At 40.2% G+C, this 27814-nt stretch overlaps 1 protein-coding gene across 2 annotated transcripts; it reads right to left on the bottom strand.

Annotated features, from left to right (window-relative positions):
* Nucleotides 1-112: 112 nt before the first annotated feature.
* Nucleotides 113-27593, bottom strand: hacd1 (3-hydroxyacyl-CoA dehydratase 1). Of its 2 annotated transcripts, XM_047350563.1 has the most exons (8): nucleotides 27437-27565; nucleotides 25333-25591; nucleotides 18148-18265; nucleotides 18043-18061; nucleotides 17853-17941; nucleotides 14021-14142; nucleotides 4143-4321; nucleotides 113-1300 (listed from the first exon to the last, which is right to left on the bottom strand). In XM_047350563.1, exons 3-8 carry the CDS (start codon nucleotides 18241-18243, stop codon nucleotides 1218-1220), a joined length of 588 nt encoding a protein of 195 aa, XP_047206519.1. In that variant the 5' UTR covers nucleotides 18244-18265; nucleotides 25333-25591; nucleotides 27437-27565; the 3' UTR covers nucleotides 113-1217. The 2 variants fall into 2 exon arrangements, with proteins under 2 accessions (XP_047206519.1, XP_047206518.1); XM_047350562.1 differs by lacking the exon at nucleotides 25333-25591 and having other exon boundaries at nucleotides 27437-27593.
* Between the last annotated feature and the right edge of the window lie 221 nt (nucleotides 27594-27814).

Raw genomic sequence — 27814 nt, 5'->3', positions numbered from 1 at the left:
TGTTTTTCTGGACCGGAAAAACAATGAAGGGAAATCTCACCCTTAAATCCACCAAACCTTTAAGATTTGTTTGATTTCTACACAGATTAACCAAAGTTCATCACAAACTCTCTTCGCTGTTGAAGAATTGAGTTTATTTATTTTGCACAAAAAGGTATTATCACATTTTTTAAAATATCTTTCCATTGGATTTAACATTTAGGGTTTATTCTCTCTCTTTTCTTTTAACCCAGATGATAAGCAAAATTGTTGATTCTCTTTGATTAACCACAGTCCATTCAGATCATTGACCAACATTTCCTCTCGAGTCATTTCACATCCTGCTTTCCTGCTTTAGGTCAACTCCAATCACAGTCTCTACTTCAGCTGCACAGAAGATTGAAAAGATCTTAACAATAGCACCTTTAATACGATCGTGGCTAACTACCTTTCTAAGAGTATGGACACGTTAAAACACAAAACGAGATGCAGAACGATGACTTAGATAGCTGACAGAAATCTAAAAATGATGTTATACACACTTTTATTTCTGCGACGACTCCTAGAAAGTCTGGTGGACACAGTAAACATCAACATATTAAAACAAAGCACAAGCTGAGCCAAGCAGACAGAGTTAAGTTGGAGCTGTGCTTGCTCTAAGTGAGACGGTGTGTGGTTTAAGATTTCACATTGCATAATTTACACAAAAGGTAAAACAAATATACACAAAAGCAGCAGCACATTTGTATAAATGTAGATTTATTGTTGAGGTATGATTTAACTTTTTGAACCATGATCTGTGCAGCCACATTGCTTTTAAACTCTGCCAATTTGTTGGGCTAAGGGACAATTCAGAGCACACAACGTACAATCTTCCTTCCACAATTCTTCTCATGCCTCATGTTGCGATGCAGTGATGTGGCTCAGTTTCTCTTCGGTGCAGTGAGATGTAAAGCCAATGGGTGAATGAAAGAATCCAGATCTCTCAGAAGCTGAGACACAACTCCAAAACTGTAAACATCTTGCCAAATAACCGTTCAGACAGGAATTTGTGCCAGTTTTCATCATCATTGCTGGTCGTCAGACGGGTCGTTAGCTATTCTTCCGGTCCCTTGCGGTTAAGAATGCCAACAGCCAAAAAGAAAAGGTGAGATTTATTGGGGGTGAGTGGGTGGAGCGGAGGTTAGGTGAGGGTGATGTGGAGGCAGGCTGGCTCAAACGGATGAGGTGGTGCACGTCTAGTCATCCTTCTCCACTATGACTTCACCATGGAGCACCCTCCTCCTCTGTCGCAGCATGTGCAAGTAGAGCTGAGGAAAGACTGCGAGAATAAAAACATAACAATGACTACTGGCTTTTAAATCAATACAGTGCATTAAAACAACGTCTTTCCTTCTGGCATACATTTTTATTCAGCCACTTTCACTCCATTGCCCCTAAATCATTTAAAAGAGTATTACTCTTCACACCTATCAAGACATAACTGTCCCCCTGAACAGACAGGCCAAGCAAGAAGAGGCCAGTGGCAACTCTGGAGGAGCTGTGAATCTCTGCAATCTCTGCTGCAGAGATTCACAGCTCAGGTGGGAGAATCTGTCAACAATATTACCTTTTGTCTTGCACTCCACAAATCTGGCATTTGTGGAAGTGTGGAAAGACAAAAGGAAGACAAGAGCAGTCCTGTTTGCAGTTTGCAGCACGCCTCGTAGAGGACACAACAAACATGTGGAAGAAGGTGCCCTGCTCAAATGAGAACAAAATTGAACTTTTTTGTCCAACATGCACTATACTATAGGCTGAAGAAACACTGCACATCACCCTGAGCACCCAATCTTCATAGTGAAATACAGTAATGGCAGCATCATGCTGTGGGGATATTTTCTTACAGGGTTGGTTGGAGGATGGTTGGAGCTAAATATAAAGCAATGCTAGAAGAAAATTGTTTACATGCTGCCAAACTGGTGCAGAACTTCATCTTTCAACAGAAACATGACTCCAAACATACAACCAGAGCTACAGTATATTAATTTAGATCAAACCATTGTATGCATTGCAGTGGCCCAGTCAAAGTCCAGACCTAAATCCAATTGGAACTTTAAAATGTATATTGACAGATGCTCTTCATCCAATCTGACTAAGCTCAAGCCATTTTCCAAAGACTTAACTTCCAGCTTATAAGACATACCCTTTAATGCTCAGGTAGGCTGAATACAAATGCATACTATTGTTTCATCTTTTTGTCATCTTTGTTTTGAAACAAAGATGACAAACGTAGATTTGTTTTAGCCAGATACCTACAGAGGCATTTATACTTGGGATAAATGCATTAAGAGACATTAAGAGTCAGGTTTTTTGATAGGGTACTTTTAATAAGGGAGAAAAAAATCTTGAGTGACATATTTCATTTTCATGTATCGCCCTGATTAATCACCTCCTAAGTAGCACTTAGGTTTAACAGTTTGAGGCCAATTATGCAAATTAATATGATGGATTAACACTTGTTTAAACAATTGGCTCATCTTTATAGCTGTATGAGTAACTGTGTGCAACATGGCTCTGTTACACTAATAGAAAAACGTTTCAATAACTGCCAACAGTTACATGAAAAACTAAGTACACCCTATGGTTCAAAAAACCTGTGGACCCATCTGATGCAGCAGTGACTTGAAGTATTAGTGTTCTGTAAGGCTGCCTTGTTTTTGTGGAAGGGTTTTGGCCTACTTTTACTTACAGCATTACTTTGGATCATTGGGACAGAGACATTTGCTTCTGCACAGTTTAAGATCATTGTCTTGTTTCATTATCTAATTTTGAACAAAAGACCTCATATTTAAGTGGAATATTTGCTAATTAGGTGACGTTATTTAGGCTAGTGAAGTAAAAGGAATAAAAAGGAATGAGCTCCTTTCAGTTTTTTATTTATAAAATTTTTCATAACTACACACTATTTTGTGTTGGTCGTTTACATAATATGCTAATGTAATACACTGAAGATTGTCATTTTAGCAAGACAAAATGTGTGAAAGTTCGAGGGTTGTGAAAATAAGGCAATGTACTAGGTTTGCCCATTACTGAATACATGAAGTCAAGCTATGGTAAAAGACACACAATGTCATCTTGCCAAAAACAGCAAGACCATTCCTGAAAAACACTTAGTTTCGAGAGCTGAATGCTCTCCGTATCAAAACCAGTTTCCACAGATACAGGCTAGTAATAACCCTGAGTTATTTTAACTGGAGTGTAACTGCTCTTTCCTGTCTCAGGGTGGTGCTGTCACCCCATCCTGTGCTCTTAGGATCTTGTGGGCTCCTTGTGTTGGCTACCAGCAGAGCTGCTCATGGGGGTCTGCATTAATCAGGTTTCCACACATCTTGCAGGTCCAGACTTCTACTTCTATAGTTACTAATCCTTGGTCTCCTTTGTATAATATAAGTATAAACTGCAGACAGGAGGTTTTAAATATGGCAAAAAGCAGCAACGAGAAAGAAAGAAAGAAAGAAAGAAAGAAAGAAAGAAAGAAAGAAAGAAAAAGAAAGAAAGAAAGAAAGAAAGAACATGAGGGAGAAAGGAATAAAGGATTAAGGGAAGGAAAGAAGGAAGGAAAGACATTTGGAAGGATGAATAGAAGGATATAAAAAAAATACAAGGAAGTAAGAGAGGACAAAAGGGAATAAATGGGAAAGGAAAATAAAGTCTGGAAACAACTTTCAAATTGCAAGATGACTGCTCTTCCCACTGAGCCCAGGTTGCCTCATTTTGTCGATATGCAGTGATTGGATGCATGACATTTGAAATATGATAACCTACCAAATATTGCATTTAAACAGTAATTTGCAACTGCGGTCTTGCGATATTGCTCACACTGATATTGCAGTGACAATTGTAATTCTATATATTAAGCAGCCCTTGTTAATACTGATAATGTCTACTTTAAGTACTGGTTGTAACATGGCTCCTAAACAGTAGTAAAGATATCAGAAGCTTTACAAGGTGTCAATAGCATTACCTAAGAGTCATCTTTTCACCTGTAGAAGCTAGGAAACATTTAGATCCATCTTATTCAGTTCAAATATATTATGTGTGATGAATTTTCTGTTAGGTCACATATTTTAGAACATTTACAAACCAGCGGATGCAAGCATAGGAAAGACATTTCTCCTTACGTGGGATGTAGGACAGCATGACGATGATGAGGAAGTAGTAGTAGTCGAATGACACGTTATATTTGTTGGGAAGCCTCATGGAGTACATTCCAGACCTACGCACAAATGGCAGAGCGGTGTAAATAGTGAGCAGCTCTCCGACGACTCCCAGCGGGTACAAGACAATGAACAAGTTGTATCTGCAAAAAAAGAAAAGGATATCTGTTAATTCTAGCTGAAGTTACAGCCAAATGCAGTTGAACACAGTATGGTTACCACATAGTTAGAACAACTGAGCATACTTGCATGCAGGGCCATCATGATTTCTTTCACAAGTTGATGACTTTTTGATCAAACCACTAGTCATAGGTAACATTGGAAAAATTACAAGCTGTAAACGCTCCACAGAAATTCTGGGAAATAGATGATTACTTATTTGGGGAAATGGAAACTGAGGATAATTTAGAAAAAAACTGCATCCAAGTGATATCTGCAAGTTTGCATCATTAATAGCATGCATCCGATATACGCTGCTCAAACAAATTAAAGAAACATGTTGAAAACACATCAGATCTCAATTGAAAAAGCTGGATAGCCATACTCGTATGGAGTTAATGTGTTATGAGCAAAAGGATGCAAAATGAAAAATTATCAACCCACAGGGTTTAATCCGATGTCACACAGACATTAAAACTAAAAAACTGCTGTGACAGGCTAGTCCAGTTTGCTAAAAAGTCACTGAAGCAAATTAAAATTTGTACCCAGTAGTTTGTATGGCAGCCACCTGCTTGCATTCATGCCTGACGTCAGGGCATACTCCTTATGAGATGATGGATAGCATCACTGAGCTCCAGGGCGCCAGTGGCAAACCTATTAGTCAACCTCCACGGTGCCGGGCAGTGAGCACAGGGCCTACTAGAGGACGTCCGGCCCTCAGGCCACCCTCAAGAATTCTGTTTCTAACACTTTGATCAAAGACATTCATTACAGTGGCCTACTGTAGGTCACTTTGTAGGGCCTGGAGGTACTCATCCTGTTCCTCTTCACACATAGTAGCAGATACTGGTCCTGCTGACATGTTAAGAACCTTCAATGGCCCTCTCCAGCTCTCCTACTGCCCGTCTCCTGTAATCTCATCCATGCTATTGAGACTGTCACAGAGACACAGCAAATCTTTAGGCAATGGCAATGGTATTAATGTACTGTCCTGGTGGAGTTGGACTGTCTGTGCAACCTCTGTAGGGTCCAGGTATAGCCTCATGCTACCATTAGTGACACTAACCCTGGTCAAATGCAAAACTATTGAAAAGAAGAAAAAGGGAAAACATTTCTTTTGCCTCTACCTGCAAAACCATTCTTGTTTTTGGAATCGTCTCATTGTTGCCCCTTTAATGCACCTGTTTCTAATTTCATAAACACCACCTCTACTGCTGAACTGACTAGATCCACAAGTTTAGGTGACTTGATATTGTTATTTTATGCTCTGATTAAGAAGTATTCCTTTATTTTTTTGAGAACTGTATATTCCCAGTAATATAATTAAAGCCTTTTCACTTTATGCCATCCAGGGGCTCAAATATGAGGCTACAACAGTCCCAGGTTCGATAAATCATCTGTGCATGGTATGGAGCAATGCAAAGTTCATGTAGGGGGAGTGGCTTTTAACACCCTTGCAGGAAGGTGGCTATGTGCATGTAATTGTGCAATTGCATAGCAAGTGCATAGGTAAATTCAAGTGCAATTTCAGTAAAAGTAAAGTTGTGGAAAATACATTTCCCCAACTTTATTCAAAGGTTAAAGTCTAACTGTCAGTATTTGAAATTCCAGGATTATCACATAGTCTCATATATTCCTGTTAATTACCACGGAAAGTTTCCAAGTTAAAAATGTCAAGAATCCTTATTCAACCATAAATAAAACTAGACCAGCTATGTTTAGCAATTAGGGTGAATTACCAATGTTTATCTATGCTTCAACTGGCTGCGTATTAAGTCAACCACCAGATCTCGGAATTGAAGAGGGCGCACTGTACCCTCCGAGAACCAAGCTCCTGTCAGCGATCCGGCAACTGCAAACATTAAAACAACCTGTGTATACTTAGCCTGGCATAGTACACTGAAAGCAGTTGCTTCTGTGACAGAGATCTGGCATAACATTATGATCACCTGTGTTATTCCCATTTTTGCTGCCAAAACAGCCCTGACTCTATGAGGCATGGACTCTACTAGCTAACGTAAATCGGACAAAGATGTTCGCAGCAGATCATTTAAGTTCTGTAATTTGTGAGAAGGGACCTTCATGGATCTGACTTGTTTGTCCAAAACATTCCGCAGATGCAATGTTAGATTGAGATCTGGGGAGTTTAAAGCCCAAGTCAACCACTGAAACTTGTTGTGGTTCTCAATAGCCTTCCTGGACCATCTTTACTTTGTGGAAAGGTTGAGTATCCTGCTGATTGAGGTCACAGCTATTTAGGAATATTGTATCCATCAAAGTGTGTACATGGTCAGCAACAATGTTTTCCTAGCATTGCCCAAAGCATCACATTGTCTCTACATGCTTGCTGTCCACCCATAGTGCATTTTGGTGCCATGTAGTTCCCACGTAAAAGAGACAGTCGCACCTTGCATTCAACCTGATGTGGGAAAAAGATCATTCATATCACCAGGGCACCTTGTTCAAATAGTCCGTGGTCCAGTTCTGAGGCTCCTGTGCCCGTTGTTTGTGTTTTAGGCAATGGACAGAGCTCAGCATGTATGCAGCCCTATACAAAACAAGCTGCAATGCAGTATGCATCAATGAGACTGGGTTACCCACAACCCAGTCTCATGTTCACCACTGTTTAATCCTTTAATCCCAGGAGACCAGGTAAACGTCAGAGAAGCAGCAGCTTTGAAGTTGCTCTTACCGAGTCAGCTAGCCACCACTGTTTGGCCCATGTCAAATTCACTCAAATGCTCATGCTTGTACTTTTTTGTTGCTTCGTACATATCAACTTTGAAGACAAACTGTTCACTTGCTATCCAACAGACATCACATTTGAACAGGTACTACAATAAGGATATAATTAGTGTAGTTCACTACATCTGTCAGTGCTCATAAAATTCTGCCTGTTCACTGTTCTGCCAACCATTCAGAGTTCAACTGGGCACATTGCTCTCTCGCACCAAAGGTGAAAGCAGGTCAACGTTCTTGTCCTGTGATACTTAAGCTAATAATCAGAGTAGGAATAATAATGATAATAAAAGTAGTTTAAACCTACCATGACCATCAGGTTCAAATTGTGGAGGATTATAGAAATGCCTACATTTAAATCCAAAATAAATAAATGTTAACTTTTTTCCCACTGGTACAATAATCTGGTGTATTTGTGTGAAAGCGCTTGAAAAAATCTCCGTTTTCTTCAATGTTGCCCTCTGGGTATGGAGTTCCAACAAAACCAAATAAACGCAGAGTGTAAACCACACTTTTCAGACCTCAGACATTGCTGTTTGCATTTAGACACAGAATATGTTTTTTGAGAACACAATACAAGTTTGCCAACACAGATAAATAGATTCAAGGTCTGATTATTCCCGTTATGCTAATCAACATGCCAAGTCAGCAAAATTAAAAAAAGCTGGTAAGTTGATCTGTTTAAGAGCATAATAAATAGAATTTGTGCCCTACATGAACTGACCAGCAACGCAACAGGAAACTGTAGTACAGAGATAGTGACTCAAGCTGCAGGATCAGACTGTGGCTGTAATTTGACCTCAGACAACAGTTCACAACAATAACTGCACTGTGACTGAATGCACTTTGAGTATTTAACATAGTAACACTTGAATTTACACAAAGTGCTACTGTTACAGACTGCATTTTAAACTTTCTTTAGGTATTTTTTTCTCTCAGACAGTCACTAAGACACTACTTACTGATATTTAACTAAATAAGTGAAAAGCACCAAATACACAATACTACGAATACACAAGCAAACTAAATGTTTTTGTCTACTATTGCATAGACATGAACTTTGATGACATCCTATTTTTTATCTATGAGGTCCAATTTGTTGATGGACACATCGTTGTTAGCAATAGGAACTTTTACTATTTTGTAAATATCTTCCACAAGGTTTAGGAGTCTGTTCAGCCTCTAATCAGCCTCTACTCTAATTCATTCCAAAGATGCTCAAGACGGTTGAGGTCAGGACAGTCAAGTTTCTCCACACCTGCAGCCATGGTAGTAATTGTTATACCTTAATTCATTAATTAGGCCTGTTGGAGGCTAAAAGAAAACTTTGTGAGTGGAGTGGTGTTTCACCTTTCAGCATGACAATGAACCTAAATGTAAAGCCAAAACTACATTGGAGTGGTTTGGATCAAAGCATATTTATGTGTTGGAATGGCCCAGTCAAAGTCAAAATCTAAATAAAAGGGGAATCTGTAAGTTAGTGAAACCGATGTGCGCAACTGATATTCTCCATCCATTCTGACTGGGTTTGAGCTATTTTGCAAAGAAACAGAAAAACAAACCAGTCTCTAGATGTGCAGAGCTGGTAGAAATATACCAAAAAGACTTCAGCTGTAAAAGCATCCAAAGGTGGTTCTGCAAATCGCTGACGCGGGGAGGCTAAATGCAATTGATTGTCAAAATGTAAAACCATGCATCATTTTGTTCCTCTTCACAATCATGTACTACGTTGCAGTAGTCTATCACAAACAAAATCCAATAAAACACAATGAATTTGAGGATGTAACATGTTAAACGTGAAGCCCTTTAAAAGATACGCATATTTTTGTGAAAAACATCCTTTGTTGTCAATAACTGTTTTAGGAGTGGCACTTCATCTGTCTTCCACATTTCAACTTTCACCATTTTTAAACACACACTACAAAATATGCTTCAATGGTCAGGAATAAAGAAGAATTTTGAAAGACCTCTAAGAAATCTGAAGAACTATTGATTAAGACTTCACAATAAATTTGGGTTCCTTTAAAGCAAAATATAGAGATAGTACTGGTGGTTTAAAACTTTTCTGCAAAACTCAAGTGGTCAAAAACAGAAAGAAATGCTGTTATGTTTTCTGTCCTGTCACTATGTACATTTGTAGGCAAATGTGCCAACTTCTGCAGTTATGACAACATGGCACGACCCAGGACAGCGGAGATTAGTGGAGAAAGAGGCAAAGACTCGGGGGAGCGTCTCTGCGGATGTGAGAGAAACATCGGCTGAACATTCCATGACCAAAACAGACGGTCTTAAAAACGGGAGCAGCTGAACATGAGCCGTTCTCTGGGGGCCTGGCTCTTCCACACTTAAAGAAAGACATGAAGAGTGGGGTTGGGCGATGGAGAAGGAGAGTTTTTCTGAGGGTGACAGAATCATTACCAGAGACGGAACAAAAGGGTGGCCTGGATAGGCCCCATAAAGGACACAGGATGTAAAAATAATGAAGCATGGGGGTCTTACAGATAGGACTGTGGATGGTGTATCAAAGAGTAAGAGTAATGTCTCTCTGTGTTATTGAGGTGTATGAACAGTGTTGGGATTATGATTATTGATTAATTAATATTTATCAATAATTATAATTAAAAATCGTAATTTGAAAAAATTAATTTCTTAACCAAAAATCCTCATTTATGAATTGAAACCAGAGATGTCTTCTGGTGTTTTAATTGTGGCTCAACGCCTTTGATAATTACAACCGTTAAATACTGATAATTGATAACCATTACCTGAGATGTCACTGTTTAATCAACTGTTTCTGCTGAAACGTGGGGAACTTTAACCTTATCTTTACTGACAAATCACTTTTGCACAAAATAAACACAAACGACTTCTCTTTATCTACGATAATCTTTAGTGAATCAACCGCCAGATTCACCTCGCTATTCCGATTCAATAATCTTCACCTAATCAAACAAGCAAAGTTCTACACAGAAGGGTAAAATATCTAACTAAAAAAAATAAAAACAGCAGTGAGTGTGTATGAGATCAAATCAGCAGTTATGGCAGTTATGGCAAAATACAAAGGGAATATGGTTGAACAAAGCTTTGGGAGCGCAGCCCGCCCGAAATTGTAGCACAGTGAGATACAGACAGTCATAAACCTTCCCCCACCGCTGGGGATGTTACAGAATACAAAGGGTTATAAAACGTTTGGCGGCAACTCATAAAACACGAAGTTGAAGACAAAGAAAATGGTTGATTTTCACCATAAGGTTATTATAGTGGTCCAGTTTCACAGCGCACCTGCTCTCAGGTGTTCGCAGAGTAAAAGCACAATCTTGCGAGACTTGGCGGCCTCAGAAAACCACAGTAATCACGTTTCAAAAGAACAATGGCATGCACATACAATTCAGAACACATTAGACTATAAGTGACGATTCTACATCGCACTAAATCTCCTCTACCCTGCCCAAACTATTCCTAATAAAGAAATAAAAATAAAAGGTGGATTTTACTTGTTGAAGACTTCCTTCTGGGCGGCAAGTGAGAGGAAAAAAAGGGTTGAAGAGCACCTGCGCATCCGCAGTTATACTCCAAGAAAGTGGTCAATCTCCGTCTTTCGGCCTCCTTGGCGAAAAGGAAAAATATGGTCTGACCGTCAGCAGTCGACTAGTACCAAGCAAGGAGGGAAAGTTGCGTCTGCTTGAAACTCCGTGGTTTTTGGTTACGTGTTAAACTCACATCTTCGATCGGCAAAGTAAAATTTCTGGCCTTCTCATTCCAGAAACCTCTTTCATTAATTTTTTGTTGGCCAAGGAGAATAAATGAAGAATCCACGTGGGACCTCTTCTTCTCCAGAGATGCGCTTCAGTTACTGGTCCGGTTTCCAGCATGAAAAGCAAAGCTTTAAAGGGACCACCTTCATATATGCTTTCCCGTGATGTCAGACTTGGGACGCCCCATCATGTCAGCTGCGGTGGCCGTTGGGATTCGTAGTAGCGGGCTATCCTGGGATACAAAATGGCCGATGACGCCAAACGGCCTGGTAGGGTCCAGCAACGTGCGAATGGTCCAATATTCAGCACATGTGGTCCAACAACAGTGTCTATCAGGAGATCAACATAGAGCAGTGCATAACTGTAAAGTTAAAGAAAAAAAAACATTTTCAATATTTTGTACAAAATAAAACAGAAAAGTGTAACACGTATTTGTATTACGCCCCTCTAACACAAAGGTCTGTAGACCCAAGAACCCTCGTACTCGTCGTCTTCCACTTTATCCGGGGCCGGGTTGCAGGGGCAGCAAACTCAGCAGAGACACCCAGATGTCCCTCTCCCCAGACACCTCCTCCAGATCCTCCGGGGGGAGCCCAAGGCATTCCCAGGCCAGCCGGGACGTGCCTGGAACACATCCCGAGGAAAGTGTCCAGGAGGCATCCGATATAGATGCCCGAGCCACCTCAACTGGCTCCTCTCGATGTGGAGGAGCAGCGGCTCTACTCCGAGCCCCTCCCGGATGGCCGAGCACCTCACATTATGTCTAAGGGAGTGCCCGGCAACCCTACGGAGGAAGCTCATTTCAGCCGCTTGCATCCGGGATCTCGTTCTTTCGGTCATGACCCAAAGTTCATGGCCATTGGTGAGGGTAGGAAGGTAGACCGACCAGTAAATTGAGAGCTTCGCTTTTCGGCTCAGCTTTCTTCACCACAACGTGGCCAACCCCCATTACTGTGGCAGCCGCACCGATCCGTCTGTCGATCTCCCACTCCATTCTTCCCTCACTCGTGAACAAGTCCCTGAGATACTTGAACTCCTCCATTCAAGTCAGGAACTCCCCTCCAACCTTAAGAGGACAAGCCACCCTTTTCCGGTCGAGAACAATGGCCTCGGACTTGGAGGAGCTGATCTTCATCCCAGCCGCTTCACACTCGGCTGCGCATCGACAATAGATGCGGAGAACATAGTCCACTTGGACTCTATGTCTCCAACATCCCCCGGAATCTGGTCAAAGCTCTCCCGGAAGTGGGAGTTGAATACATCCCTGGCCGAGGGCTCTACCAGATGTTCCCAGCAGACCATGACTATGCGCCTGGGGCTGCCAAGTCTGTCCGGCTTTCTCCTCTTCCAGTGGATCCAGCCCACCTCCAGGTGGTCATCAGTGGACAGCTCAGCCCCTCTTCCCCGAGTGTCCAAAACATGTGGCCGAAGGTCTGACGATATGACAACAAAGTCGATCATTGACCTCCTGCCTAGGGTGTCCTGGTGCCAAGTGCACTGATGTACACTCTTATGCTTGTACATGGTGTTCATTATGGACAATCCGTGACTAGCACAGAGGTCCAATAACGAAACACCACTCTCATTCAGATCAGGGAGGCCATTCCTCTCGATCACGCCTCTCCAGGTGTCACTGTCGTTTCCCACGTGGGCGTTGAAGTCTGGCCCGTAGGCCGAAACGATATTCAGAGACCTGTCCCCAACCCGAAGACGCAGGGATGGGACCCTCTCATCCACTGGGTTAAACCCAAACATGAGACGGCTGAGCGTGGGGGCAACAAGCAAACCCATCCCAGCCCGCCGCCTCTCCCCGTGGGCCACTCCAGAGTAGAAGAGAGTCCAGCCCCTCTTGAGGAGATGGGTTCCAGAGCCACGCTGTGCTTGGAGGTGATTTCTAGTCGATATTGCTCAACCTCCCGCACAAGCTCAGGCTCCTTCCCCCCCAGTGAGGGGACATTCCACGTCCCTAGAGCCAGCCTAAGCATCCGAGGATCGGGCCGCCGAGGTCTCCACCTTCGTCTGCCACCCAATCTTCTTTGCACCGCTCCCTCACAATTCCCCCTGCAGGTGGTGGGGCCACTGGGGGATGGCGTCTCTCCTTTGGGCTTGGCCCGGCCGGGTCCCGAAAGGAGCAACCCAGCCACCAGGCGCTCTCTGATGGGTCCCAACCCCAAGCCTGGCTCCAGGGTGGGACCCTGGCTCCGCAATACCGGGCGACATCACGTGCCTCGATTGTATAGTCCTCATGAGGTAGTCTTGAACACCCAGGAACCTTTTCCTGCAAATACTGTTGCAAGGTTCAAGGTACCAAAACTATACATAACTTTGTAAGATTTAGGTTTAAAGTGATCTCTGAATTTTTTCACCGTGTTTCTGTAGACTGGAAGTAATGCTAATGATTTAAAGAGGCCCAGCAGTAGTCCTGCATTGAATCTCTGGAGGGAGCTTTAAATTAGGGTGATGGCAAAGAGGTCTGTCAGCCCCAAAGACTGGGAGGTCATCAACAGAATACTGTATTTAATTAAATGCAATAACTGACATCCTATTTTTTTTAATAAATAACTAAAAGCAGATAAGTAAAAAGAAAAGTATTCCACAGCAGGATGCTGCCACTTCACAGCTATGCGCTACTTGTTGTTTGTCTATCAAATAAAATGCCAGTAAAATACAACAAAGTTTGTGACTGTGACGTAATAAAATGTGGAAAGGGTTACAGGGTATGAAAATGTTTGGTAGACTGTTGTTCCAGATGCTTGACGGCTCTCTCCATGCTGTGAGATAAGTGTGTTTAGACCACTATCAGTGTCAAAACACTAATATCAGCATCTGATGTTCCCTCAAACGTCTCCAGTTTCAGGTGAGCTACTGTGAGTGGGGGGAGTCACCACGTCACAAGTGATCACATACAGCAGAAGGAAAGCATGACTTCCGTCTACAGCTGGGAGCGTTCCTGCATTTTAGATAGTTAGGGATGCAAACATTGAATGTTGTTACAGGATTTGTTTAAAACACATGCAGATAATTCCTGTTGAATTGCTATAACAAAGTACATGCACAGCGCTTTGTGAAAGATGTTTGATGACTAATGCACACAGATAAAATGACCAAATCAGACCAGCATGCTTGCAAAAAGTATGCATAACTCTAATGTTAGATCATTAGAGGCAAGGGCGAGGACGGCGTCACCACCTGGCCCATTTGATGAAGTACGGCAGGTGGTGGAGCAGGTTGAAGGTGTAGTAAGAATATCTGGTAATCTCTGTCACCGTCCACACGACCAGGAAAAGGATTACACTTTCTTCGTTCTGGATCTTCAACAAAATGTACAGATTAACACCCATTACAGTGGTAGGTGCTGCCTTTCAATATGTCTTCTAAGTATGCTTAATGCAAATACTTTGGCACTTCACTGATAATTCTAAAGGATATATGAAAAAGTTCAATTACAACTAATCTACCTCTAAAAAATAGAGATGCACCGACAAATCAACTGATGAGCTGATCAATATTATCCGATTTTCTACGCTTGTCCAGCCTTGATCGGTTATAAGCTTTCAGAAATGTATCTATTTATCTATAATCAGTCCAGGCTGGCAACAACCCAGAATTAGGTAGGACATAAGGAAGAAAAAAAAGGAAGGAAACAGAGTAAAGAAGGACACAAGGAAAGAAGGAAAAACACAAAGAAGGGAGTGAGGAAAGCTATAAAATGGCTAAAAAAGAAACAAAGAAAAAAAAGACAAGGAAGGAATAAAGGACGGACACAAGGAATGAAGGATAAAAAATTAGACAATGGGATAGAGAATTACATGTGAGATCAAATAAATATATTATAATTTTCCAAACTCTTATTTTCGTTTTCCATGCTAATCCAGACCTTGGAAAATACAAATTACTGACTTTCCCAAACTGCAAAGTAACCCTGAATCCAGTTGAAGAGTCCTACTGCCTTTTGTAGATCACACTGGATTTGGAAGTATAGAAAATCTGTAAGAAACTTCACAGATTAGAGTTTTTAACTCAAGAGGAAATACACATGGTAATCACGCTGTCTTTGTTTAAAATTGTGAGCAGGGCGTTTGACTGTAGAGCCGTGTAACACAGGCTAATCTCTCTCACACACACGGTGTTACATCACCTTAGCTCCTAATAGAAATAATTAATTGATCACATAACTGCACATGAGATCTGTTTTTGTTGTTTCAAAATGACCTTGCAGAGAACAAAATATCAGAATTGGCATTCCTAGCCTACAAATTTACTTCATGATGATGCAACATCACTATATTTTTGTCCTGACAGAAAATTGAATAATTTCTGTATAGATTTATATATACTGGTCCTTCTCAAAATATTAGCATATTGTGATAAAGTTCATTATTTTCCATAATGTCATGATGAAAATTTAACATTCATATATTTTAGATTCATTGCACACTAACTGAAATATTTCAGGTCTGTTATTGTCTTAATACGGATGATTTTTGGCATACAGCTCATGAAAACCCAAAATTCCTGTCTCACAAAATTAGCATATTTCATCCGACCAATAAAAGAAAAGTGTTTTTAATACAAAAAACGTCAACCTTCAAATAATCATGTACAGTTATGCACTCAATACTTGGTCGGGAATCCTTTGGCAGAAATGACTGCTTCAATGCAGCGTGGCATGGAGGCAATCAGCTTGTGGCACTACTGAGGTCTTATGGAGGCCCAGGATGCTTCGATAGCGGCCTTTAGCTCATCCAGAGTGTTGGGTCTTGAGTCTCTCAACGTTCTCTTCACAATATCCAACAGATTCTCTATGGGGTTCAGGTCAGGAGAGTTGGCAGGCCAATTGAGCACAGTGATACCATGGTCAGTAAACCATTTACCAGTGGTTTTGGCACTGTGAGCAGGTGCCAGGTTGTGCTGAAAAATGAAATCTTCATCTCCATAAAGCTTTTCAGCAGATGGAAGCATGAAGTGCTCCAAAATCTCCTGATAGCTAGCTGCATTGACCCTGCCCTTGATAAAACACAGTGGACCAACACCAGCAGCTGACACGGCATCCCAGACCATCACTGACTGTGGGTACCTGACACTGGACTTCTGGCATTTAGGCATTTCCTTCTCCCCAGTCTTCCTCCAGACTCTGGCACCTTAATTTCCGAATGACATGCAGAATTTGCTTTCATCCGAAAAAAGTACTTTGGACCACTGAGCAACAGTCCAGTGCTGCTTCTCTGTAGCCCAGGTCAGGCGCTTCTGCCGCTGTTTCTGGTTCAAAAGTGGCTTGACCTGGGGAATGCGGCACCTGTAGCCCATTTCCTGCACACCCCTGTGCACGGTGGCTCTGGATGTTTCTACTACAGACTCAGTCCACTGCTTCCGCAGGTCCCCCAAGGTCTGGAATCGGCCCTTCTCCACAATCTTCCTCAGGGTCCGGTCACCTCTTCTCGTTGTTCAGCGTTTTCTGCCACACTTTTTCCTTCCCACAGACTTCCCACTGAGGTGCCTTGATACAGCACTCTGGGAACAGCCTATTCATTGAGAAATTTCTTTCTGTGTCTTACCCTCTTGCTTGAGGGTGTCAATAGTGGCCTTCTGGACAGCAGTCAGGTCGGCAGTCTTACCCATGATTGGGGTTTTGAGTGATGAACCAGGCTGGGAGTTTTAAAGGCCTCAGGAATCTTTTGCAGGTGTTTAGAGTTAACTCGTTGATTCAGATGATTAGGTTCATAGCTCGTTTAGAGACCCTTTTAATGATATGCTAATTTTGTGAGATAGGAATTTTGGGTTTTCATGAGCTGTATGCCAAAATCATTCGTATTAAGACAATAAAAGACCTGAAATATTTCAGTTAGTGTGCAATGAATCTAAAATATATGAATGTTAAATTTTCACCATGACATTATGGAAAATAATGAACTTTATCACAATATGCTAATATTTTGAGAAGGACCTGTAAAACACAGGTGAAGCTGATAAAAAGTGAAATTACTTCATCAATCTGATTAGCAGATTTACTGCTATAAAAGAAGGGTACATGTGCTTGCAATCATTGTCTTTCTAACTTAGCAATGGTTTCCACCAAAAGCAACATCGGTTTGCATTAAAATGGCTTATGACTTATGGCCTTATGGCCTGTGGAAAATGATACTAACAATATTGTACTTGATCAAGGATGACCAAGAACATCAAGGTGAGAGGTTCAGTTGTAGGGATGAATGTTTACTGGAAGCCTAAAATTGTCCAGCAAGTGCCCAGACTGCCTCCCACTGAGGTGTCTGCTTCATTGTGTTGCTGCCAGTGCAGAGCTTGCTCAACATTGGTAGCAGGGGGGGAGTTTGTACACAGTGAGATAAGGTGTTTTGAATGACAAGAACGCCGCCAAGAAAGGTAAATCTACCTAAGAAAAAAGTCTATCAAAATATCTATCAGATTAACTTTACTTCAGATTATTTGGGATGAGCCTGTTACCGATGTCAAGACTCGGTTTTAAAACTGCTAATATAAAAAAAGTTAAAGTAGAGAGTCCTTTTATTTAGATGCCAGAGAAAGTGCCAAAGTCACACCAGTTATATGAGGCATGGAGTTTCAAGGCAATGCCCCGACCCCCAAATGTTGCTATTCACTGCTGGTCAGCTGGCTGGAAAAAAAGGCTACAACACCTTTTCCTCGAAAACAAAAATTAAAAATTTGGCTATCTGGAAATATTACTGTTCAAATAAACAGTCAACCATGGTGTGGAAACAAAAGGAGCACCACCCATGTCTCTTATAAACATAACATTATACTTACTATTAATAGTAAGTATTGCCTTTTTGCATAAATGTGATGTCATTACAAATAAAAGCCTTTGAAACTTGAATTTTTAAATATATCATAAAAAAACACAATATTTCTGTCACTTTAAAAACATTCAGCCATGACACTGGATAAGAGTACACTGGATAAGAGTAGATACTAATGCAGAAAGATCCAGAAATGAAACAAAATTGTACATCATTTAGTTGGAACGAATCTGTGTGATATTTACCTGTCTGATGCTACTGGTGATGAACCAAACCATGTAAATCCTTGAACACACTTGAACTCCAGTTACAATCACAGAAGTCCTCACGATTCCTGCAGCAGAGCAAGAGGAAAGTAATTCAAGACCTGGGCATATCCTGAAATGTATGTAATGGGTTCAAATTAGGAAAACAATGAAGACCATCCTCACATACCGACAGCACAATGTACCACCTGGATGACACAGAGTGAAGCAATTAGAGTTAACCATCTCTTTGACTTAGTAAATTAAAGGGTTTTTTTATGTTACAAACTCTTACCTCAACTAATGCAAAGGTCTGGAAAAACTTGAGCGTCCTTGCTATACTTCTGTAGAGACCCTTATGTGTTCCTTTCTGGATGTAGAAGCGCATCATTGTGATTGCCAGAACCAGCCACCTGCAGAAAGAACAAACCCAAAACAATAAATCCTGTCCAAACAAAGCCATGCTGCTCCTAAGAGTCAATAACTTGCCACAACAGATGGTATTTTTATACAATAAGAAACAAGTTCCCATGCAGCTGGCACAGTAAGGACTGCATTAGGATTGGTTGATGTATACATACAAACACCAATGCAATGGTAGTTGTGATACAGTGCAGTCAAATTCAGTTTGTAATGTCAAATACTATGATGTTTTCTATAGAAGCCCTGCTGATTGCACTGAGTCATTGACTTTTTTGCAATTCCTCATACTAAGCAAGCATGTGGCAACAGTGGAAAGGAACAACCGTCCGTACCATCTCACATGAATACAATCCCAGTCAAGGAATTTATCACACTAAGACAAAATGGTTTAGAAATCACAGTGGTATTAGATTTGTCTGAAAGATTTTCCACAAGCTTCAGCACATTTTTCGCTTAACCTTGTTGATAGAAAGATACCTTTTGGTTCACTAATTCAGACAAGAAGTTGTACATCTTTTGCATGAAAGTGTGAAGATGACTTAAATTAAGCTGCTGGTTTCATCATGTTACAACCACTAACCTCATTGTACTTAATTGCGATTTTACATGATAAACCAACACAAAGTAGTGTATACTGAATTTCTATTCACCCCCCTTCACGCTGACACTCCTATATAAAATCCAGTTTAACAAATCACCTCCGAGAGTAAATTTGTGTTTTATATAATATCAGCGTACGTACATAAGATATGTGCAGGCCTCCAATATTTTTTAGAGAACATTCATGAGCAAACAGTCTCACGAAGACCAAGGAACACAGCAGACTGGTCAGGGATAAAGGGAAGGTTTAAAGCAGGGTGAGTTTTAAAATTACAAGCTTTGAACATTTCACGGAGAACTCTTTGATCCCCCATCTGGAATAGCACAGTTACAAACAATATCCACAGCTCAGGTGGGAGAATCTGTCAACAGGTAAACTTCAAGCGTCAAGAAATTTTATTTGCATTTGCATCATGGTATATTGGATTTTTTTTTTCAGCAGTGTGCACCAAGTCATTTTCCCCAAAACATATAAAATACATAAGTAAACATTAACAAATAGGTAAGTTTATCACCAGGAAATTACTGGAATAGTGTAGCAAATGGAGGGAATGAGAAATTAAAAGCAATTGATCGATATTACTTCAGTGCTCCACAAAACTAGCTTTTTAAACTGGCAAGAAGCCATTATAGAGAGAATGCTATAAAAAAATCTAGGTTGCAATTTGGGACAAGTCTTGTAGGGTAGATTTATCAGGTGTAATTCTGTGTTTTGAGCTAGAAAAAAAAAACACTTAAACCTAAAATTCTGATGAGCTATAAATTGTTTCATAGAGGAGATTTACTGCAATTTACTTTTTGTTGGAATTTATTTGTATAAAACCTTCAGTACAAAAATATTGTATTATATGTCCAGTAAACAGAAAGTAAAGATGTGTCACCTGGTGCCGTTATGAAATTAAAAGCGGGGCCAGGATAGCAAGAATTCGCTCCTTATCATTGAGGTAATGGTAAAATTTTATTCCAGATCTGCCTTCACATGTTTTAGCAAACAGTGGATACAGTGGAAAAAATAAGTATTGGGTATGTCAACACTTTTCTCAGTTAAAATATTTCTAATGTGGCCAATGACATAGAACTCATACTGAATGCCAGAAACAAGCCAAGTAATACACACATACAAAGAAATCAAAGCAATTTAGTCAGATAAAACGACTATTTGCTGATCAGCTCTTACTAAGGAATATTTATTAAACAGGGGGAAAACCTAAAGCAGTTTTTTTATTCCATCTCTCCAATTAAGAGAAGATGTAGGTAAATGTACAGGGGTTAGACAATTAAACAGAAACACCTGTCATTTTAGTGTGGGAGGTTTCATGGCTAAATTGGACCAACCTGGTAGCCAGTCTTCATTGATGGCACATTGCACCAGTAAGAGCAGAGTGTGACGGTTCAATTAGCAGGGTAAGAGCACAGTTTTGCTCAAAATATTGAAATGCACACAACATTATGGGCGACATACCAGAGTTCAAAAGAGGACAAATTGTTGGTGCACGTCTTGCTGATGCATCTGTGACCAAGACAGCAAGTCTTTGTGATGTTTCAAAAGCCACGGTATCCAGGGTAATGTCAGCATACCCCCAAGAAGGACGAACCACATCCAATAGGATTAACTGTGGACGCAAGAGGAAGCTGTCTGAAAGGGATGTTCGGGTGCTAACCCGGATTGTGTCCAAAAAACATAAAACCATGGCTGCCCAAATCATGGCAGAATTAAATGTGCACCTCAACTCTCCTGTTTCCACCAGAACTGTCCGTCGGGAGCTCCACAGGGTCAATATACACGGCTGGGCTGCTATAGCCAACATGGCATTCCCTTGGCCCAATACTTGTGCCAAGGACTACTGAACCATTCTTGAGGACCATGTGCATCCAATGGTTCAAACATTGTATCCTGAAGGCGGTGCTGTGTATCAGGATGACAATGCTCCAATACACACAGCAAGACTGGTGAAAGATTGGTTTGATGAACATGAAAGTGAAGTTGAACATCTCCCATGGCCTGCACAGTCACCAGATCTAAATATTATTGAGGCACTTTGGGGTGTTTTGGAGGAGCGAGTCAGGAAACATTTTCCTCCACCAGTATCACATGGTGACCTGGCCACTATCCTGCAAGAAGAATGGCTTAAAATCCCTCTGACCACTGTGCAGGACTTGTATATGTCATTCCCAAGATGAATTTAAAATATATTGGCGGCAAAAGGAAGCCCTACACCATACTAATAAATTATTGTGGTCTAAAACCAGGTGTTTCAGTTTCATTGTCCAACCCCTGTATGTATATGATTTTTGATTGATTAATCTTGATCAATAATTATAGTTAAAAATCATAATTTGACAAAATCAATTTCTTAACCAAAATCCTCATTTACGAATCGAGACCAGAGATGTTTCTGGTGTTGTAATTGTGGCTCAAGGCCTTTGACAATTACAACCGTTAAATACTCCATAATAATTAATAACTATTGCCGGAGAGGTCACTGCTTAATCGACCGTTTCTGCCGAAACGTGTGGAACTTTTAACCTTATCTTGACTGACGAATCATTTTTGCACACAATGAACACAAAACGCTCTCTTTTTATCTATGTGAATATTTATTAATCTTTACCTACTCAACATGCAAAATTCTACATAACAAGGGTAACACATCTAACTAAGCAAAATAAAGCAAACAGCAGTGGGTGTTGAATCAACCAGCAGTTATGGCAAAAAGAAGGAATGAGAATATGACGAAGGGGTGTGGTGGTGAGTGGGGGGGGGGGCAGCTCCCTTGTACTCATTGATATCCGATCATAAAACTTCCCCCAACTCCTGAACGGACAAAGAGTTATAAAACTTTTGGCGGCAAGCTAGCGAGCAGTGAGATTGGAGACAAGGGAAAATGGTGAATTTCACCATGAGGTTATTTTAACAGTCCAGTCTTACCGCGCACCTGCGTTGACTCTCAGATGGTAAAACACGCACAAAGCTAGGAACGCAGCGGCTCCAGATATCAAAATAACACATCAAAGTTCAATAACAAGGTTACATGCACATATCGTTCAGAACACATGAGATCCTAACTAGCGATTGTGATCGCTCTACCACCTCTGACCCTGCCCAGACCTTCTAATAAAGAAATAAAAGATTAAAATAAAAGATGGGTTTTACTTGGTGAGGCTTCCTCCAGGGGCAGCGAGCGAGAGGGAACGGGGGGGGTGTTGCTGCGCATCCGCAGTTAAACTCCAAGAAAGCGGTCAGTCCCCGTCCTTTGGCCTTCTTTTCTTGACGAAAAGGAAGAATAGGATCTGACCTTCAGCAGTCGACTAGAACCAGGCAAGGAGGGAAAGTTGCGTCTCCTTGAAACTCCGTGGTTTTGGTTACGTGTTAAACTCACGTCTTCAATCGGCAAAGTGAAATTTCTGGCCTTCTCATTCCAGAAACCTCTTTCATGTATTTTTTGTTGGCCAACAAAGGAGAATAAAGGAAGACTCCACGTGGGACCTCTTCTTCTCAAGAGAATGCTTCAGTTGCGTAGTAACCGGGTCAAGGTTTCCAGCTGAAAAGCGGCGTGTTCAAAACGGGTGCCTTCCTATATAGCGTCTTGTGACGTCAGACTTGGGACGCTCGTCATATCCGTCGCAATGCTCGATGGGATATGGAGGAGCGGCTGTCCTGGATACCAAAATGGTCGATGCCATTGGAGAGGCACAGTGACGTCCAACAACGTACAGATAGTCCAATACTCAGCAAACAGGTGGTCCAACATATTTATGTCTCTATGTATAATTTTTACCCTGTGCACTTAATTGTTGGTTTTAAAAGTCATTGTAGTTGTATGTTATATGATCATTTCACCCTGAAAAACGAATCGTTAGATTAAGAATTAAAATCTCGAAATAATATGGCATTCACATCCATCATGAGCATATGCCTTGTACAATTATTCACAGCCCTAGAACTTTTTCACATTTTGTCATGTTACTACCTCAATCGTCTGTGTTTTATTGGAATTTAATGAGACTGACCAACACAGAGTAGCACATGATTGCCATCATCACAGCTTTAAAGTGTGCAATATTACAATCACAGCAAAGGACTGCTAGGCTGCAACATTTGGAGGGATACAATATTTTAAGAGTCATTCATTTAAACTGTAATTTGCAAAAACATATTTGGCTAGACTTTATTAAGTCAAAATATCCAAATTAAATTGTTAGGTCGAAATTAAACATACATTTCATTAAGCCCACTTTTCTGAATAAAAAAATAATTTTTATCTGTCTGATGTAATATCCTAATATTAAATGTTGTATTTTCATTAGCTGTAAGCGGAAAATAATCTTATTTAACTGAAATAAAAGCTTAGAAACATCTGCCTGTGTTTGATTAATCTATACAATGTGTCTTAGTCAACTGAGTTACTAAAATAAAATAACTTTTCAATAATAATCTAATTTATTGAATATGACTGTATATGCTGACATAAATGTGTTAAATTCAGTAGTGCTTTCTTAACCTCAATGGGAAACTAAATGTTGTTATAACTCAACTGATTGCATTTTTTGGTTGTCTCTGAACAAATAGTTTATACATCGACCAGAGAAAAACAATACTATGATTTGCTTTGCCAAGAGGTGTTGCAGAAGTGTTTGTAGAGAGCACCTGGATTCCATCACCATGATCATGATGCTGCCACTACTAGATTAAACAGTGAGATGAAATTACACACAATTAAATACTAATTAGGTGACTTGCATAGGCAAGTGGAATTTATTTAGAGCTATTAGAGTAAAAGCAGCCTGAAAAACAAATGCATGCCACCTGCCTAATCTTCAACATTATTGAAAGCCATGTATTCTCGTTTTTCCATCTCACAATTATCCACTACTTTGTTTTGGTATATTACAAGGGTCTACAACCTGTACCTCAAGGCTCACATGTGGCTCTTTAGGGCCCCACAATGGCTCTTCCTAACTGTGGCCAAAAGTAATAAAGACCTGAGTAGTGTTACACCTTAAGCTGAAGCTGTGCAGCTTCATTAAGATGAATGATTTTAAGTTTGCTCCTAAAATGAGACCTTGTATCTCAATTAGATTTACCTGTATAATTAAAGATAAAAGAAAAAATATCAATGGAAAAACAAAAAAAAAATGAATAAAAACTAAAAAATACCGTTTCTTACAATTTTCCTATTACTTAAAGTTAGATTTCCATAGTATTTCAATAACAAAAGGGCTCTTAAAAAAAAAAAAAAGTCCATCTTTTTTGTTTCTATCTACGAGGCATCAAGTTTCATTTTTCAAAAACAATTTCTATAGTCTTATTGTCAGTGGCGTGCACAGACATTTTGGGGGGCAGGTGCGTGGCACATGGAGCTGTCAGTTGCCTTTGTAGTGTGAGATTCATTACAGGCACAGCATGAACATAATTTATATGTATTACTAAGCACCCGCAAAACAAACTGTCCTGTGGGATGTAGGGAAATGACCACCCGGGAAAAAAAAACTCAAAAGAAGAATGCATTTTACAAAATTCTTAAGATTAATAAGGCAACAAAATTATCATAGATTGACTAAAGTTAGATTACTGATTCACAACCTGAACTTCCTGAGTCAAATTTGAAACTTACGTTATCCTTCATCTTTTTTTTTTTTACACACTGAGCACAATGTGTTTGTCTTGACTTTATCATTCTGTATGTTTATCACAAAATGTCTTCTGCACCAAATAACCTTATGTTGCAGCAAAGCAGGTTACACTGCCAAATTTACCAGGTAGGTCACACTAAATGAGTTATCTTCAGAAATGTGAGTAACCAGTGACCATTCTACAGTGTAAATCAACTATACCCAGAAAATGAGTTATAAAATCTTTATAGTCAAAATGAAACCAACAGCAGAGAATATGATCATAAGAAGAATCATCTATACTTCTGCATGTAGCCAGTGTGATACATGACAGAAATTATTCTTAGAGAATAAAAATGAATGAGATTACAAGTCCTGAGAACTGATAAGATGTCTGCTATTTAGAAAATAAAATATTCTGATCACATCATCATTTTTACAGACACAGAAGTAGAAAATACAACTTAGCCTACATGCCCCACATTTACTGAACTTTATTAAAGGTATTTTAGTATTGTATGAATTGTAATGTTAACCAGCTCATTTGGCCGTATTTGCAATAAAAAAAAAAAAAACATGAGCCAAACAGAAGTCATCAGGGACCATTATAACAAATGTATTACCGACATCTATGAGATAGATTTGAATTTATTTATTTCTTCTAATTTAATCTAAGAGATAAATTGTAGACATTCTCCTGGCGCCCGGTGGCGGCTATAGAAGACATAGCGGGTAAAGGTATGCCATTTATTGGCCTGTTCTGTTTAGATAAAATGGTGGCAAGTGAAGTTCTAACTTTTTCATCTGAAATTTAGGAAGCAAGTATATGCGTTTTGTTTGTTACCTGGATGGTTAGCCGGCCTGTCGGCAGGTCTGGGCTCTATCTGACGGCGGAGGGGAGGAGAGAAGAGGTAAGCTGCACCAGCGCACGTCCACCTCTCCACTCTGCTTGCAGCCCGTCTCCGTTGAGAGACACACGAGGCGGGACACGTATGTGTGTTGGTTGGAAGGGGGGTAGTTGTCGATCAAAATTTCAAAATGTGGGGCACTGGTATTATGGGCCTTTAAATTCAGAAATTTTACCTTGGGCCCCACACTATACACTGTAAAAAAAAAAAAAAGGAGGGCACTTATTTTGTCCATAGGATAAAATGGCAGGTGCTCTTGCACCACCTCGTGTCTATCTGTGCACGTCCCTGCTTATTGTACAAGTCTGGTGTATTTCTTTGTCATAAGACCTAAAATTAGATATAAAATTGCATTTCTTACATTTAATTATGAAACAATCACATTTTAGATTATCTTTCTTCAAAAGGTAATGTAGGCTCTAGACTAGCAACCTTTTCAACCCAAAGTACAATAATTTGACATCGCTTGAGCTAAATAAAATTTCTTTAGAGTTGCAAAAACATGACCCTTTGAAGAAATATTTTCTAAATATCTACTATAGTTTTTTTTAATTCTTCCAGAATAGGTATTTTATTTCTATTTTTAGGTTTCAAAATAAAGAAAAACTGACCAAAAGAGGATGATACATCTTTTTCTATTTATGGAAAAATTATGTCAATCAACCCTGACAACCAACTGACAAAACAATTACGCAAAAAAAATCCTTGCAATATTAATCTCATACCATTGTGGATATTCAATGCAAATATTTTATGAAAACAACATAAACATTAATTACCTTTATCTTCATATTTTGTGCTGCTCTGCATGTTGCAGACCCCTGCTAAACACATTTTATTTAGTAGGAGGCCAAAATGACTTTTTGATATTGGGAAAAATGTAACATCCAACATCTGTTGCAATACTGATTTGACTTTCAACAAATAAACAAAAAATTAAAAGGTGCTAATGACGTCTGCTTTGGCTTCAAAGTAAACACAGACCCAAGTGGAAATAGTCTATCCAGCCTCTGAGAAAAAATAGATTTTAATATTTCCATCTCTTTTTATGGAAAAAACTGCTTCTGACTTACATCTGTTTTGGCTTTGAAACAACCTAGTTGTAGTTTCTTAATGGCTTAACCGCCTTTCCGTATAGCTTCTAAAACCTTTTATGCTGCATTAAATAACATGTGTCACTAAATATATTACTGGCAAAGGAAACTGTAATGATTGGTACTTAATTAGCTAATTGCAGTCCAGGTCACTCTTTGTGATATGCATGTTGTGTACCTTGATATTGTGATAACATTATTGGCTAATTGTTATATATTCAGCAGTCCTACTCATTGGACTGTAAATGTTGCTGACCCCTGGTCTGTCACATAAGATCCAAATAAAATACATTAAAGTTATTGGTTGCACAGACACTACATAACCTTTTGTGATCTGAACATGTAAAAAAAAAACCTATTCAGGAAGCACTCTGCCAATCTGATCTAATAACATAATAACTAAAATTATAATTTGCTTTTCAGGTTTTGATCTTATAAACACGCCATAGCCTGACAGATATTTTGTTTTTTTTAAATCTGCTCATTAAGCGCTTTGCTGTCCCAGACTGGGCTCCAGTGTCAGCAGCAGCAGCTCAGTCCGGCTATACTTATCACCGCGACTGTGGGACTCACATCGGGCCTTGACGCTGACAACATGCAGTCAGCCCTATTTGGACACGGCTCCAACACCAGCTTGTCACTTCAAACCAGCCGCTGTTCATTCATTTTCTGACCACTTAATCCGAAACCTCCCCGCCGGTTTTTTTATTAAACCCGTCTTTTACTCAGAACCACTCTCTACCAAATATTTGTCCAAAAAAAAAAGCAGCCAAGCAGCTGCTAAATCCTAAAGGCTGAACAGGCACTTTCAGGCTGACACACACACAGGCTCAGTCCTATAAACAGCAACACACGCTTACAGTTTTTTAGGGAGCGGCAAACTTATCCGGCTTTCTTATTAATAGGCAGCGGCAGGAAGACAGGGGGGTGGACTAAAGGAACATACCCGGCTGTCATGGCGATGTTGTAGAAAGTGAGCCATGCTGTTATGAGGGAACTTTTTGTTCTCTTCTTGTTGTTGTTTTCCTTCTCCTCCACCGTGCCGTCCTCCTCGCTGGACGCCATGGCACCGGGGGCAGGGTGGGGAAGTCAGGAAATGAGCAGACAGCTGGGGTGGGGAGCAGTAGGGTCATCCATCCATCTATCCACCCACAGAGACCCCCCTCTTTGTCACACGTTTTCCCTCTCTTTGTGACAAGTGCGTGGCCTGCTGGTGGGCCCCAGGACGTGAAATTAAAATTAAATTGGGATAACATAAAGGGATACTTTACATTTTCTGTGGGTTTAAGTTGGGTAGTTATGAGTCAGTATTTTACCTGCTGTG

Source organism: Girardinichthys multiradiatus, chromosome 21, assembly GCF_021462225.1.
Source record: "Girardinichthys multiradiatus isolate DD_20200921_A chromosome 21, DD_fGirMul_XY1, whole genome shotgun sequence".
NCBI lineage: Eukaryota > Metazoa > Chordata > Actinopteri > Cyprinodontiformes > Goodeidae > Girardinichthys > Girardinichthys multiradiatus.
This window is presented reverse-complemented; position numbering and strand designations above follow the sequence as displayed.

Coding starts and splice junctions, on each gene's coding strand:
- hacd1 (XM_047350562.1), bottom strand. CDS start 27,555: ATGGCGTCCAGCGAGGAGGACGGCACGGTGGAGGAGAAGGAAAACAAC. Junction 14,143..17,852: donor TCACCAGTAGCATCAGACAG/GTAAATATCACA, acceptor ATTTTGTTGAAG/ATCCAGAACGAAGAAAGTGT. Junction 4,322..14,020: donor TACTTCATCAAATGGGCCAG/GTGGTGACGCCG, acceptor CTTTTTTTGCAG/ATACAACTTGTTCATTGTCT.